Source organism: Panthera onca, chromosome C1 (assembly GCF_046562875.1).
Source record: "Panthera onca isolate mPanOnc1 chromosome C1, mPanOnc1 haplotype 2, whole genome shotgun sequence".
In the NCBI taxonomy this organism is placed as follows: domain Eukaryota; kingdom Metazoa; phylum Chordata; class Mammalia; order Carnivora; family Felidae; genus Panthera; species Panthera onca.
In genome coordinates this window covers 158290960-158307774 of record NC_138346.1, presented here as the reverse complement: position 1 = coordinate 158307774, position 16815 = coordinate 158290960, and the positions used below count along the sequence as shown (strand labels likewise).

Below are 16815 nucleotides of genomic sequence, written 5' to 3'. Positions count from 1 at the left end.
AGAAAGCAGAAAACCTCTCTGACCTCAGCTGTAGCAATTTCTTACTTGACACATCCCCAAAGGCAAGGGAATTAAAAGCAAAAATGAACTATTGGGACCTCATGAAGAAAAAAGCTTCCGCACTGCAAAGGAAACAGTCAACAAAACTAAAAGGCAACCGACAGAATGGGAAAAGATATTTGCAAATGACATATGGGACAAAGGGCTAGTATCCAAAATCTATAAAGAGCTCACCAAACTCCACACCCGAAAAACAAATAATCCAGTGAAGAAATGGGGAGAAGACATGAATAGACACTTCTCTAAAGAAGACATCCAGGTGGCCAACAGGCACATGAAAAGATGCTCAACATCACTCCTCATCAGGGAAATATAAATCAAAACCACACTGAGATATCACCTCATGCCAGTCAGAGTGGCTAAAATGAACAAAACAGGAGACTATAGATGCTGGAGAGGATGTGGAGAAATGGGAACCCTCTTGCACTGTTGGGGGGAATGCAAATTGGTGTAGCCGCTCTAGAAAACAGCATGGAGGCTCCTCAAAAAATTCAAAATAGATCTACCCTATGACCCAGCAATAGCACTGCTAGGAATTGACCCAAGGGATACAGGAGTGCTGATGCATAGGGGCACTTGTACCCCAATGTTTATAGCAGCACTTTCAACAATAGCCAAATTATGGAAAGCACCTAAATGTCTATCAACTGATGAATGGATAAAGAAATTGTGGTTTATATACACAATGGAATACTATGTGGCAATGAGAAAGAATGAAATATAGCCTTTTGTAGCAACGTGGATGGAACTGGAGAGTGATATGCTAAGTGAAATAAGCCAGGCAGAGAAAGACAGATACCATATGTGTTCACTCTTATGTGGATCCTGAGAAACTTACAGAAGACAATGGGGGTGGGGAAGGAGAAAAAAAAAGTTAGAGAGGGAGGCAAATCATAAGAGACTCTTAAAAACTGAGAACCAACTGAAGGTTGTTGGGGGGTAGGAGGGAGGGGAGGGTGGGTGATGGGTATTGAGGGGGGCACCTGTTGGGATGAGCACTGGGTGTTGTATGGAAACCAATTTAACAATAAATTTCATATTTAAAAAAAATAAAAACTTTTCATGATGTAAAAATAGGAAAAATTTATAACAGACAAAATATTACTTTCTGTCATAAAACTCATGTAATTTCATTAGAGAATACTGGAATACCAATAGAAATATGCAAAATGCTCCTAAAATGGAAATCAAAGGGGTTAATAAATAGTACCAAAAATATTCAACCTCAATATTAGTCAAAGAAATACAAATTAAAGTCATTTTTTATATATCAAAAAAACAAAGGTTTATTTTTCCTTTAATGGATGCAACTTACTGCTAATGAGATAATAGTAAAACATACAGCTTCATAGACAGCTGGTAGGAGTACAAATTGTACATACTTCACAAGGAAGTTTTTCAACATCTATCTTTTGATGCTGTTATACTACTAGAAATCTGTGCAACAGAACTCCTAAGAAATATTGACCAAGATTTATGCCCAGTTATGGTCATTGTAGCATTATTTATATTAGTGAGAAATTATAAGTAGCATACAACTCCAGAATTAAGGGAAGAGACTTTTCTAGAGGATGAAATATGACTTATTAAAAATTTATACTATTAAAAGTTTCTCTTTTTTTAACATTTATTTTTGAGAGAGAGAGAGACAGAATATGAGCAGGGGAGGGGCAGAGAGAAAGGAAGACCCCAGCACAGACCCTGACGTGGGGCTCGAACTCACAACCTGAGATCATGACCTGAGCTGAAGTTGGCCCTTAACCAACTGAGCCACCCAGGTGCCCCTTATTAAAAGTTTCTAATGCTTGTGATGCAGTATTAAGTAGGGGAGAAAAGGAGTATGCAATGATATAATGATTTTTTATTTGAAGAAGTGACAGGAAATATACCATCATGTTTTGATTATTTATTTGGAAAAATGGTAGAAGTAATTTAAATGTTTTTCTTTATGCTTTTATGAGTTTTGCAGTTTTTGAAAGTATTTAAATATTTTCTATTCATAAGCAAATGTTATTATTGCCATTGCCTTATAGCAAACTAAAATAGGTAAAAGGTTAACTATGTTTTCTTCTTTTTTCTGTTTATTCAAATAGTGACCACTTACAGTTTCCATTAAGCAAAATTAGATCCCTGCTTTTTCCATATAATAGTGGAGAATTCTGGGGCGCCTGGGTAGCTCAGTCGGTTAAGTGTGTGACTTCGGCTCAGGTCATGATCTCGCCATTCCCAAGTTCCAGCCTCGCATCTGGCTCTGTACTGACAGCTCAGAGCCTGGAGCCTGTTAACAGATTCTGTCTCTCTCTCTCTCTGTCCCTCCCCCACTCACACACACACACTCTCTCTCTTTCTCTCTCTCTCTCAAAAATAAACATTAAAAAAATTAAAAAGAAAGAATGGAGAAATTGCTCTATTTATAAATATGTAAAGCACTTTTTTAGTTTAATGCATATTTAAAACGCAGATTTTAGAATTATATGTAGAGTACTCTAAATGTACAATGATAGTGGGTGCCTGGGTGGCTCAGTCGGTTAAGCGTCTGACTCTTGATTTCTCATCAGGCCAGGATCTCACTATTGGGGAGATCAAGCCCAGCGATGGCATCTAGCTGTACCCTAACAGTGCAGAGCCTGCTTGGGATTCCCTCTGTCTCTTTTTGCCCCTCCCCTGCTTGTGCACATGCCCTCCCTCTCAAAAATAAACTTAAAATAAATAAATAAATATACAGTGATAGCTATTTAAGTATCTACCTCTAAAAAGTACTTGAATGCTAACAATTAGTTGACAGATAAGAAAAATTAAAGTCATAATAGTAAAGCAGTAGATCCCCTTTATTAGCCAGGTGTTCTTTATCTGAAAATAAGAAAGATACCATTTATCCTCACCTACATACCTAAAATATCTATAATGGGTACACACATGAGAAGATGAAGCCAGAAAGTCAAGAAAGCCCTTGGTAAACTGTAAAGTTGTAAACAAATATAAAATGATATGTTTGAATAGTGTCATAATTCATTATTTTTAATTATCTTTATTTTATTTTTTAACAGATTGCTCTGAAGAACTGTAACACACCTTTATTAAGAGCTTACTGTGGTTCCTTAGAAGATAAGAGGTCTTTGTCACTCAGCCGTTAATAAAATATCCATGCTAATTACTCCTTTCTTGCTGATCATAACTGATGTTAAAGACTCTAATTGTAATCTATAGAGCAATTACTTGAAATCTGGTTGACAGTACCTTTAAACTATTCATCAAAGTTCTAATTATACATTACATCTTATAAATACCCATAAATAAGGAAACAGCACGTTGAGTATTTTTGTTAATGGAAGATTGGAATGTTATTAAAAATTGAAATCATACACACTTTTAATAATTTTTTTAGCCATTCTACATGGAAAGACTTGCAAATATGAAAATATATTCTTTTGTAAACCAAAAAGGCCCAATGTAACCAAAAAATAGTAGATATAAATGTTGAATAAGATCTAAATACAGTTTAATTTTAATATTGTTTTTAGCAATGGTGCCTTGATTCTTGACCAAAAAGACTTGTGATAGTAAGAACTGTTATTTTATTGATTCAGGATTCACATCTTTTGTGAGTCACAAATTGAAGTTAATAATAAAACAGAATTACAAATAAAATACAGAACAGAGTAAAACAAAAGGTTAGGAAAATAGATGTTATCAGACTTTTGGTTTGCATGATCACTGCAGTTAATTACTGATTATTGTGAGGTTCTGTTACACTGTCTTACAGTATGTGTTTAGTGCTGCCAGCTGAGGGCATGGACCATGCATTTAATTCTTCTTTGAATCTGTGCACCTGACACATTGATTGATACATGGTATAAGTAAATGTTTATTGAGTCAATGAACATGAAGCCAGAATAACAGTTCTTAGTGGACATATTTTATACTCATAGGCATAGTCAATGTAAATAATTTGGGAGAGCTTTTTATTAACAGTTGTAGAATTATTCTTGGTGGCTTCCTGTTATTTTTTTTTATTTTTTTTTAATGTTTATTTATTTTTGAAGGAGAGAGAGACAGAATGTGAGTGGGGGAGGGGCAGAGAGAGAGAGAGAGAGAGAGAGATAGAATCTGAAGCAGGCTCCAGGCTCCAAGCTGTCAGCACAGAGCCTGACCTGGGGCTCAAATTCACAAACCGCGAGATCATGACCTGAGATGAAATCGAACGCAGGCGCCCCCACTTCCTGTTACTTTAAAAGACTGATCTTGATTAACAAAATATTTTAAAATTGATATAGCCACAGTTCTAACTTACATGTGTGTATGTTTTATTTTCAAAAACATTTTTCACACATTTCAAGAAAATATATTACTTGTTACATTTGAAATTATTTCAAGAAAATATATCATTAACTGTGACTCAGATTATAAATTAAAATAATTGTTTGACTTAATTGCCTTTAATATTCTTTTTTAGGTTTGGAATCATACTTGAAAAGATTAAAACCATAATTAATGATGATGCAAGATACATGAAAGGATGCCTGAACATGAGGACTCAGAAGTGCTATGCAGTGAGATCCAACATAAATGAATTTCTTGACATTGCTAGAAGAACATATACAGAGATTGTAGATGACATAGCAGGTAATTTAGTTACTTCAGCATATTTTTCTGTTTTTTTTAGCAATTAAACCTTTTTAGGACATGCTGTGCTTTTCTGCTGGTGATAACTAGCCATACATATTTTTAATTAAATTTTTGTTACCAAAACAGATAAGGTTAACACATATTATCATTTAAAATATATTAAAATATGATTATGAAAGTATCTTTAAGTGTTATAATATGTCTGTTCTTTTCTTCAAACTTAAATATAGATTTTCTTCAAACTTAGAGTTACCTGAAAATCAGGAGATGTTTGTTTACCTTCATATAACACTGTGTATAAATTACATGAAAAGTGCAGGCTGTCAGTATGAAGTGGTTTCAGAGGAAGAGCTATATTTGTCTAGAAGAAGTGGCATTTGAGCAAGTACAGTAATTCAGTAAGCAAATTTGTGGAGTTTCTTATAAATATAGAAAAATTCTGTTCGGGGTACTAGGACTACATAGTAAACAAGACAAAGTCCTGGTCCTCATGGAGATTATATTATAGTAGTGGAGACAGACAATAAAGAAACACACACATACACACGTTTGTGTATAATAGGTATACATAGAGATACGTATATCAGCCACATAGATCATATAATATCACAAGGGTATAAGATATATGAGAAAAATATAACAAGTTAGAGGGGTCAAGAGAGTGACTGGATATGGAAGCATAGAGGATGGGCATGTTTTAGTAGATAGCATAGCCGAGAAAGGAATTCCATCTACTGGTAGTGGTACAGACCAAATGACAAAAGCTAAGGAAATCTCAAGGGATAAGGAAGGCAATTGGTTAGGATGGAATAGGGCATTCCTTGACAAAACTAAGGTACCAGAATTTAGTCTTTGAAGGCTGGGAGTTTGGATGGAGCGATGGAGACAGGGAGGCCATTTTAAACTATTACAAGTTAGCAAATTAGAGTGATAGCAATGTATATGAGGAGAGAGAAATGCAAAAAGTGAAGGAAGAAATTACAAGTTAATAATTGAGTAGGTATAGCCATGGTAAAGGGAAATGTAGCTATTGGTGCTGATTGAAATTTCTAGCCTGAGAGTGGTTGTATGACTGAGAAGAGCAAGAAATTTGTTGGGAGGAACTATTTTTGAGGAATAAAGATGTTAATTTTCACAAGTAATGTTCAAAGCATTAATGGTCATCAAGTTAAAAATATACGAGCCCAGCATTACCTTGATTCCAAAACCAGACAAAGACCCCTCCACAAAGGAGAATTACAGACTAATCTCCCTGATGAACATGGATGCAAAAGTTCTCGACGAGATATAGCAAACTGAATCTAGCAATACATTAAAAGAATTATTTACCATGATCAAGTGGGATTTATTCCTGGGCTATAGGGGTGGTTCAGTATCTGCAAATCAATCAACATGATACATCACATTAATGAAAGAAAGGATAAGAACTACATGATCCTCTCACTAGATGCAGAAAAAGCGTTTGAAAAAAATACGGCACTCTTTCTTGATGAAAACCCTCAAGAAAGCAGGGATAAAAGGAACATACCTCAAGGTCATAAAGGCCATATATGAAAGACCCACTGCTAATAACATCCTCAATGGAAAAACTGAGAGCTTTCCGCCTAAGGTCAGGAACATGACAGGAATGTCCACTCTCACCACTGTTGTTCAACATAGTGTTGGAAGTCCTAGTGTCAGCAATCCGGCAACACAAAGAAACAAAATGCATCCAAAGCAGCAAGGAAGAAGTCAAACTTTTGCTATTTGCAGGTGATGTGATACTCTATGTGAAAACCCAAAAAATTCCACCCAAAACTGCTAAAATTGATATATAAATCTAGCAAAGTCACAGGATATAAAATCAGTGTACAGAAATAGGTTGCATTTATATACACTAATAATGAAGCAGCAGAAAGAGAAATAAAGGAATTGATCCCATTTACAATTGCACCGAACACCATACAATATGTAGGAATAAACCTAATCAAAGAGATAAAAGCTGAAAACTATAGAAGGCTTATAGAAGAAGTTGAAGAGGACACAAAGAAATGGAAAACATCCTATGCTCATGGGTTGGAAGAACAAATATTGTTAAAATGTTGATAGTGTCCAAAGCAATCTACACATTCAATGCAATCCCTATCAAAATAACACCAGTATTCTTCATAGAACTAGAACAAGTCATTCTAAAATTTGTATGGAACCAGAAAAGGCCCCAAATAGCCAAAGTAATGTTGAAAACCAAACCTGGAGGCATCACCATCCTGGACTTCAAGATGTATTACAATGCTGTAATCATTAAGACAGTACAGTACTGTCATAAAAACAGACACATAGATCAATGGAACAGACTAGAGAACCCAGAAATGTACCCACAAATGTGTGGCCAACTAATCTTCAACAAAGCAGGAAAGAGTATCGAATGGAAAAAAGAGTCTCTTCAGCAAATAGTGTTGGGAAAACTGGACATTGACATGCAGAAGAATGAACTTGGACCACTTTCTTAAACCATACACAAAAATAAATTCAAAATGAATGAAAGACCTAAATGTAAGACAAGAAACCATCAAAATCCTAGAGGAGAAAACAAGCAACGACCTCTTTGACCTTGGCTGCAGCAACTTCTTACTACAGAGGTCTCCAGAGGCAAGGGAACAAAAGCAAAAATGAACTTTTGGGACCTCATCAAGATAAAAGTCTTCTGGATAGCAAAGGAAACAATCGACAAAACTAAAAGGTAACCTATGGAATGGGAGAAGATATTTACAAATGACATATCAGATAAAGGGTTGGTATCCAAAATCTGTAAAGAACTTATAAAACTCCCCACTCAAAAAATAATCCAGTGAAGAAATGGGCAAAAGACATGAACACACACTTTTCTAAAGAAGAAATCCAGATGGCTAACAGACACATTAAAAGATGCTCAACATCACTCATCATCAGGGAAATACAAATCAAAACCACAATGAGATACCACCTCACTCCTGTTAGAATGGCTAAAATAAACAACTCAGGCAATAACAGATGTTGACAAGGATGTGGACAAAGGGGAACCCTCTTGCACTGCTGATGGGAATGCAAACTGGTGCAGCCTCTCTGGAAAATAGTATGGAGGTTCCTCAAAAAATTAAAAATAGAGCATGCTATGACCCAGCAATTGCACTACTAGGTATTTACCAAAAGGATACAAAAATGCTGATTTGAAGGGGCACATGCACCCCAATGTTTATACCAGTGCTATCAACAATAGCCAAAGTATGGAAAGAGCCCAAATGTCCATCAACTGATGAATGGATAATGAAGATATGGGGTATGTACAGTGTGTGTGTGTGTGTGTGTGTGTGTGTGTGTGTGTGTGTGTGTGGTGGAATATTACTTGGCAATCAAAAAGAATGAAATCTGCCATTTGCAACAATGTGGATGGAGCTAGAATGTATTATGCTAAGCGAAATAAGTTGATCAGAGAAAGAAAAATATATGATTTCACTCATATGTAGAATTTAAGAAACAAAAATGAACATAGGGGAAGGGAAGGAAAAATCATATAAAAACAGAAAGGGAGGCCAACTGTAAAAGACTTTTAAATATGGAGAATAAACTAAGGGTTGCTGGAGGGAAGTGGGTGGGGATGAGCTAAATGGGTGATAGACATTAAGGAGGGCATTTGTTGGGATGCACACTGGGTGTTATATGTAAAGAATGAATCACTAAGTTCTATTCCTGGAGCCATTATGACACTATATGTTAACAAACTTGGATTTAAATTAAAAATACACACACACACACATATATATGTGTGTGTATATATATATATATATGTATATATATATATATGTGTGTGTATATATATATATATATGTATATATATATATATATATGCATACACATAACTGTGGTGAGTTTGAAGTTGATAGGAAGATTTTGATTCTTTAGGAATTTTATTTGTCACATCACCCATTTTTTTGAAATATTTTGTTTTGCAAAATATGTTTTGTAGAGAGAATTTCTTACTGTGAAATAATGATTGTTATAATTTATATGATTCTCTTCCTTTTCAAAAAAGTTAATAAATAAAATGAATAAAAAATCTAATATTCTAATACAGAAAGTATAAAATAGTTTTATTTTTTATTTTAATTTTTCGAGTTTTTTTACTTCCAAAGTACCTATCAAAATGTCTACCTTTGTACTATCAATTTTTTTCTTACAAGAATGCTTAAATATATGTTAGACATTAAATATCTTTATATATAAGTTTAAGAGTAGTAAGACCTTCATATTTATATATAAAATAATAAGAAAATGTGATTTCTTTAAACAGAAAGAGTAATTTTCTTATTAAAATTCTTTTTGTTTTTCCTGTTTCTGGTCACTAGGAATGATTTCGCAGCTCGCAGAAAAATACAGTCTTCCTTTAAGGACAAGTTTTAGCTCTGCTCGAGGATTTTTCATCCAGATGACTACAGATTGTACAGCCCTTCCCAATAATCAACTTCCTTCAGAGTTTATTAAGGTTCATTTTAGCATTTTGGCTAGTAAATTGTTGTTTCTGATTTTGCAGAATTACATTTTACATATTTTCAGACATTCTTTGAATTTTACATGTCAAGTTTCTGAATGTTCTGTATATTGCTTCTACTCCTGTCAACTCACCTAACAGTTATATATTAATCTAAGAGTGAGGTAGAAATTTTTTATTTATTTGTTTATTTTTGAGAAAGACCAAACAGTGCATTCCACAGTTCTGGAAGCTTGGTATGTATAAAAAAGGAAAAGGAAAAAAAGAAAGTCCAAGGATATTTTTGATCAAAGGAATTTGGAAAATATTGTACCATCTCCTGTTTTAGGTAGTTCTTAGTGCATATTTGCCTATTAAAGGTTTAAAAATCCTGAAGTAAAGAAATCTGCTTAACTTTTTAAAATCCAGTATTGCCAAACCTTTGCACCAGGAGAATATTTTTTCCTAAATACACATTAACTTCCCCATGATACACCAGTTTGGGAAAGTCTAACCCACTCTAATTTTGCTTTCTCTGCTCCCAGGGGGTAACTTTTGGCAAAAACAAACCATTTAACTTCTAGGGTTTTTAAATACAACACTGTAATACTAAATAATGTGGGATAGATGAAGTAAAGAATGGGTGGAGACAGTAATGGGGTTAGAGCTTGAGTGAGGTTCAAATGTAGGGCAAGGGCTAAGATGGGTGAGAGATGGAGTGAAAGTTACATCTGTCATGCATGTTGCTTGGTGATAAGATGTACTGTTTAACATTTCTACATGGCTATTTTAATTTTAAGACCTGTAAAAATAGTTGTGCCAGAATAGACTAGGTTAAAAAATCCTGCTTTAACTTTAAAAGTGATATTTTCTTTTTTGCAGACATTATTTGAGAGTTTCTTTGTGGTGCTTTGTCGCAAAAGTTAATGTGATTAACCTAAATACCTGTACAGTTTAAAATCTGTAGGTTTTATTTTATAGGAGTGTACACATATCTTGACATTTGTTTTTTCATTTCCTAGCAGATATCTAAGGTGAAAAATTCTTATACCTTTACATCAACAGATTTAATTAAAATGAATGAAAGATGTCAGGAGTCTTTGAGAGAGATCTATCACATGACTTATATGTAAGCACATTTGAAATTTTTGAATATTAAATTGGTTAATTTGAGGCATTATGATAAATTTCATTAGTTGGCTTTTTGTCTGATTGCAGAAAATTATAAAATTATGAATGTTAGCAAAGAAAGATCATTTCCTGGAAGAACAAGTAAACGTTTAAAGTCTGTCACTGTGATTGGGATCACTCAGCCTCATAGAAGATTCAGGCAAATCTAATTGCAATATATATATATATATACACACACACATATATATATATACACATATATATATACACACACATATATATATATACACACACATATATATATATCAGATTCGTATATATACATATATACATATATATATGTAACTGATACTTCTGTAGTATGCATTGCACCATGATGTAGAATTTGACACACCATGGGCTTATCTTGGGCTTGATTCAGTTTATTCTTTTCCTATGGTATGTAAGCCCTCAACTTCTCATGGCATGCATATATATATCACAACAGTGTCAATCTCTTGCTGTTTGTGAAACAGTAGCAATACAGATAGAAATAATAAATAGATCATTCATGGGGAAGGGAGGCAAAAAAATTGATCACTCATTGTTGGTGACCTGAAATGATAAAGACAAATATTGGACTTTCAAAACAATTTTAGGGCATAGAGCACAGAAATTATGGATATAGTAGCTTTGGGGAGCATATTTCTTCTTGTAAGGGAAAAACTTTTTTTTTCTTTTTTTAAGTAATCTCTACACCCAACATGAGGCATGAACTCACAACCCTGACACCAAGAGTCACGTGTTCTACCAACTGAGCCAGTTATGCCCTCCAAGGAAAACCTTGTATATTATATCACAGTATAATAACTTTCCCATATAAAAGCTTAAATAATTATGTTGTTAGGGTGTGTGTATGTTGGCGGGGGTGGCGAGAGAGAAAGAGAGGGGAAAATATGTAACTTTTGTGTTGAATTTCACATTTGCAAGAACACAAAATTATTAACAGGTGGGATCTGTTGTTGTATAGTGAGGGCTTGTTTGACTATAAAAATAATTTTATTAATAAAAATTCATTTTATTCATATGTAATAACCAATAATTTCAAAAACATAGTGTTAATCCACCAGAAGATGCATTCTTTTTTTGAACATTTTAAAACTGTTTATTTATTTTTGAGAGACAGAGAACAAGCACAAACAGGAGAGGGACAGAGAGAAGAAAGAATCCCAAGTAGGCACTGACATGGGGCTCGATCACACAAACAGTGGGATCATGACCTGAGCTGAAATCAAGAGTTAAAACTACTCTTATAGCTGACTCTTGTAGACTGAGCCACCAGGTGCCCACAGAAGATGCATTCTTGCTACTAAGTGCTGTGAACTCAAGGAACTTCAATTTCTTAATTTCTAAAATGAGGCAAAAGAACAATAGACTTTACCTATAGTGTACAACTGAACTGTGAATGTTATGTTAGCAATGAATTTATTGTTTTACAATTATATTGTATGTCCCTTTTTAAAAGCATTACCTGACTTACCAAACATTCTTTCAGGATAGTGTGCAAATTGCTTAGTGAGATTTATGAACATATTCATTGCTTATATAAACTATCTGACACTGTGTCAATGCTGGATATGCTACTGTCATTTGCTCATGCCTGCACTCTTTCTGACTATGGTAGGTTACTTTCTTTGGGATAAATATGTTGCATACTGAAATTTGTATTCCTTTCAAGCAATTTTATATAACAATTATGAATGTTGTACTTTTTTTTTTTTTTACCTGAAATGTAGTCTCTTGCCTGTGGTCTTAGACTAAGACTCAAAATAAAGTAAATTTACCCTTGAAATTCATTTTAAAAGTTGGAAAATTGTTTACTGAGAAATTGATAAACGAAAAAGAAAATACTACAAGAAACTTGAAGGTTCCCCAAATAGGAAAGATCGAAAAGCTGCCTTCTTGGTAGAAATTACAATGATCCAAACTGATAAAGTGCAAATCTGAAGACTAATTGGAAGGAGTGTGACATGGACGAGGGAAATGAATCTCCAAAGTGAATATTTTCTGAACTAGTTCCGTAGATGTGAGCATCTCAAGATCAGGAGTTATGCCATATATTTTTGTATCCCAAGTCTGTACACAAGCCTTGAATATAAGTGTTAAGTCATTTTCTAATATTAAATGAAGACTTCAAATTAACCCCTTGAAATTTCTTATCCAGCTTACCAGTAGTAACTATAATCCAGTATAGAAATTTGTAGAACTAGTATGTGATAATTAAGGTTGAATAATTGTGGACTTAGTATCATTAATAACTTTGAATTTCTAGTTAAAATCACCAGTAACATTTCTCAAGTACTTATGCCACTTAGTTTTTGATGGGAAATAAGTATCTTACAAAGTTGTTTCATATTTTTATATTTCTTATGGAAATGTTAACTTTTTCAATTGCTTTTTTTATTTTCTCTCTCTCCCTTTCTTCAAGGTATTTATTTATTTTGAGAGAAAAAAAAGTGTGCATGAATGCACCAGTGCAGTGCAGGGGCAGAGACAGAGAATCCAAGCAGGCTTCATGCTATTAGCATGGAGCCTGATGTGGGGCTTGATCCCACGAAATGTAAGATCATAACCTGAGCTGAAATCAAGAGTTGGAGGCTTAACTGACCGAGCCACCCAGGCGCCCTCAATTGGTACTTTATAAGTCAGAGCTTTTCAGTCTGTTAGATCTCCTTTGGAGTCAAAACCTTAACTTAACTATTTTAATAATAGTTTTCTTAACTATTAAGATATTTGATGTTGCCCCATTTTAATTTGAGAGGGATCATCCTGAAACTCAAACCTATAAATAATGACTTTGGGTGTTAAAATGCTTTTGAAATAGTTTAAAAATTATTTTCTAACCAACCTCCTTTTATAATGAATACTTTTGAGTTTATCCATGTGTTTCCTCTAGAGGCACATAGGATTTTAGTGTTTACTTGTCCCCAAACCCTTTTTTTTCTCCCTTTACCTTGGAAGGTATTCATGGAGACCTCATCACTATTTGTTTCTATAAATTAACAATATATTTTATGTCTGTTTTGACTATTATCTGAGTATTCTTTTTAGGCAAAACTTCTATAAAGGTTTGGACATAAAATTATTTTTATATTTGGTTTTACTCTATATTCATACCCCACTTGAAAAGCTAAGCATGCCAAATTTGAAATAATGCTGAAGGTGGGAATTAAGTAAATGTGCAATTTTGTAGTACTGGTGATTAATTGTTATTTTAAAAGTGTCATCAATGGCTAGTTGACTCTTTATTCTACACAAATTTGAAAATGTTATGAACTGTTTTAGAGCCCAGGACAATGACAAGGAACTAAATCCTACAGTTCCCTGGAAATGAATAAAAGTTGTGATGGTGATTAGAATGTGTCTATTATAATCTAGAGGGATTTAGGTAGAGATTAGGGTAAAATAATATCTTAATGTTATTGTCCCAAATTGACCCTAGTAAAGTCCCATGTACAACACCACAGGCCATTAAATATATTAATCTTACAATTCTTTTTTTTGTTTGTTTTTTCAGTTCGGCCAGAATTTACCGATACTTTAGCAATCAAACAGGGCTGGCATCCCATTCTTGAAAAAATATCTGTGGAAAAACCTATTGCCAACAATACCTTTATTACAGAAGGAAGTAATTTTTTGATCATAACTGGACCTAATATGAGTGGGAAATCCACATATTTAAAACAGATTGCTCTTTGTCAGATTATGGCCCAGATTGGTAAGTTATGGCTTTGCTTTATACTTACCAGTTCTGCTCCTCATTTAAAATGCCTTGTGCCTGGTATTTTAGATCCAGGTGCCTAATTAACCCAAGGAAGTTTGGAGGAGGTTTTCTTACTTAAAAGTATATGTGTCTACTATGTAGACTATAACTTTTGCTATTTGGTATTGGTTAAGCTCCATCCAGTTTGGATTGTACTGTACTAAAAATTTTGTTGGATGTAACAAGTCAAAACTACCTTACTGTAACTATTAATGTTGTATCAATTATTACTAAACTGAATCATATCATTATTTCTGATTGAAAACCGAGCTTTGTTGTGAAAAAGTGAAATAAGTAGGATAAGCTGCTGCCTTTAATAACTCATGTAAGATTTTTACCAAATTATAACACTGGGGAGAGAAACCTCTTTTACTTAATTAAGGGCTACCAGTAACTTGGGCACAGCAGTTGATACATTAACACATGTGTGCACACACATGCATATAAATGGCTGTCATTAGCCCAATATTGTCATGCATTTCTTGGTGTAGAGGCACAACTTAGCTCTGAAAACTAGGTTTCCTTGAGAACTCTATGAATCCGAAATGAGATGATTTGCCCTAATGCAGTGGTTCTCAATCAGGGATGATTTTGCCTCCCCCCAGCCCTCACTCCCACAAATTTGGCGATCTGGATACATTTTTGATTGTCACAGCTGAGAGGAGTGTAGAGTCCAGGGATGTTGCTGAACATCTTACAGTGCGCAAAACAGTCTTCTCCCCACCTTCCTCCCAACCCTTGATAGACCTCAGAAAAATTATCCAGCCCAAGATGTTAGTAGTGTGGTGGTTGATAAACCCTGGCCTAATGTAATGAATTGTAAGGGGAATACAGCAATAATAATATTGGTGATACAGTACTGATTTACCCTTATTACTGGGAAAGAAAATCAGATATGAGTGAATGAAGAGTAAATATTTTATTTGGTTTATGGTTTCATTGGATTGAAAAGGACATCTTAGCTAATCTTGTTCTGATTCATATGTGACATAATAATCTTGCTTGTATTTGTGAGGAGCTCTGTCCTTTTAAAAGAACAGAGTATGCAATCGCTGGGTCTCTCTAATTGTAGAGCGTTCGTTATACTGAATTGAAATCTGACTTTCTATAACTTCTACTCATTAGTCCTAATTCTTCTATGTATCATAGAATAACCTAGTCTCTTTTGATAATAGCCTATCAAATATTAGAAGAAAATCATTCTACTTGTCACTCATTTTAAACCTCTAAGATACCTAGAAGTATATATAGTATCTCACATAATCTGATTGTAAAGGAAATAGTAGAACTTGAAAGGCATGGAGATGAAGAACATAGGCTTTGGAGCTAGACCTAGCTTGTCTAGTTACTAGCTCTGTGATCTTAGGCAAATTACTTAACTTCCTTAGTTTTCCTATCTGTAAGTGAAAATTATAATAGTATCTAATTCTAAGAGTTGTTGTAGTGATTAAGTGAAATAATGTGTATAAAATATGATGGACATAAGGTAAGGGTGTGAGAAAGAAAGAGACTTTCCAGACACAGTAAGAACATGTTATAAAAACAGTATGGTATGCCCAAGGAAGTACAAGAGGTTTTGTAATTCCTTTGGAGAGCAAAGAATAGCTGTGAGTAGTAGTAGGATACAAAGCCAAAGACATGGGTAGGAGCCAGATCATGAAGGGCCTTAAGTACTTCACTGAGGAGATTGAACTTTACCCAGAAATCTATAGGGAGCTTTTGAAATTTAAACAAGAGAATGGCCTGGTTGGATTTGACTTTGGATAGATCACTCTGACTGATGTATGGTTAGATGAGAGCCAGACCAGAAGCAAAATATCAGCTGGGAGCTTCTGTAATAAATTAGATAGAAAAATGTAGAAAGCCTTTTTGGTAAAGGTAAATACAAATGAACTAAGAGGAGAAAGTACAAATGTATTCTGTATATGCTGTATTCTCCACTTGGGGCTTTCACATTTATTTTCCCACTTGATCCTTCCGGAAATCCTATGAGTAAGCTGTATTTAAGAGATCTATTTTCTCAGGTGTGATCATTATAATCACTATTGTTATTGTTACTTTTATTTTTAGTAGTATTATCCTGACTTATGCTTTCTTTTCCTGCTGGTCATTTTTCCTTAGAGAATAATCCTATTCTTCATCCTTATCTTGGCTTTAAGTCCTCAAACAATCAGGGTTTTGTTTCTTCACTCCCATTATTTCACCATTTTGTTCTATATGCTTACTACTTTTCCCATTGTATATTTTCATCCCCTTATGATTTTGGAATGCCTTTTATGTCTCATTCTGTACAGAGATAGGTGCATTAATCAGATTGATTTGCTTTCAAAGGGTGAATATTTTAGATTAGTTAGTATGATAACTTCTCAGGCAGAAATAGTCTCATGGATGAAAACTCATGGATGAAAACTTTTAAAAAATTAAATGTTTTGCTTTCATTCTGATTCTGTGTATTTCTATACATTTCTAATAACAGATATTTCCTTATACATCTTTCTGTAACAGTTATATCAATTCAGGCTTCATAAGCATTTCCTTCAAATTTTCATATTTTGAATGTTTTTCATCTAACTATATTAAAATTTTTATGAGGCTTATAATATTTCTTTTTTTTAAAGTCAATGTATTTTTTTTTTAATTTTTTTTTCAACGTTTTTTATTTATTTTTGGGACAGAGAGAGACAGAGCATGAACGGGGGAGGGGCAGAGAGAG

The 16815-nt window shown here is 34.0% G+C and overlaps 2 protein-coding genes across 2 annotated transcripts in view; one reads left to right on the top strand and one right to left on the bottom strand.

Moving 5' to 3' along the window:
- ASB17 (ankyrin repeat and SOCS box containing 17) overlaps positions 1-16815 on the bottom strand; it is a 68381-nt gene that overhangs the window by 9082 nt on the left and 42484 nt on the right. The window lies entirely within an intron of this gene.
- The window catches only part of MSH4 (mutS homolog 4), a 92856-nt gene that overhangs the window by 59392 nt on the left and 16649 nt on the right, over positions 1-16815 (top strand). Inside the window, exons 10-15 of the mRNA XM_060622241.3 lie at positions 3108-3172; positions 4514-4683; positions 9048-9184; positions 10195-10298; positions 11835-11959; positions 13857-14057. Coding sequence (XP_060478224.3) covers positions 3108-3172; positions 4514-4683; positions 9048-9184; positions 10195-10298; positions 11835-11959; positions 13857-14057 — 802 coding nt within the window. The remainder of the gene's footprint in view (positions 1-3107; positions 3173-4513; positions 4684-9047; positions 9185-10194; positions 10299-11834; positions 11960-13856; positions 14058-16815) is intronic.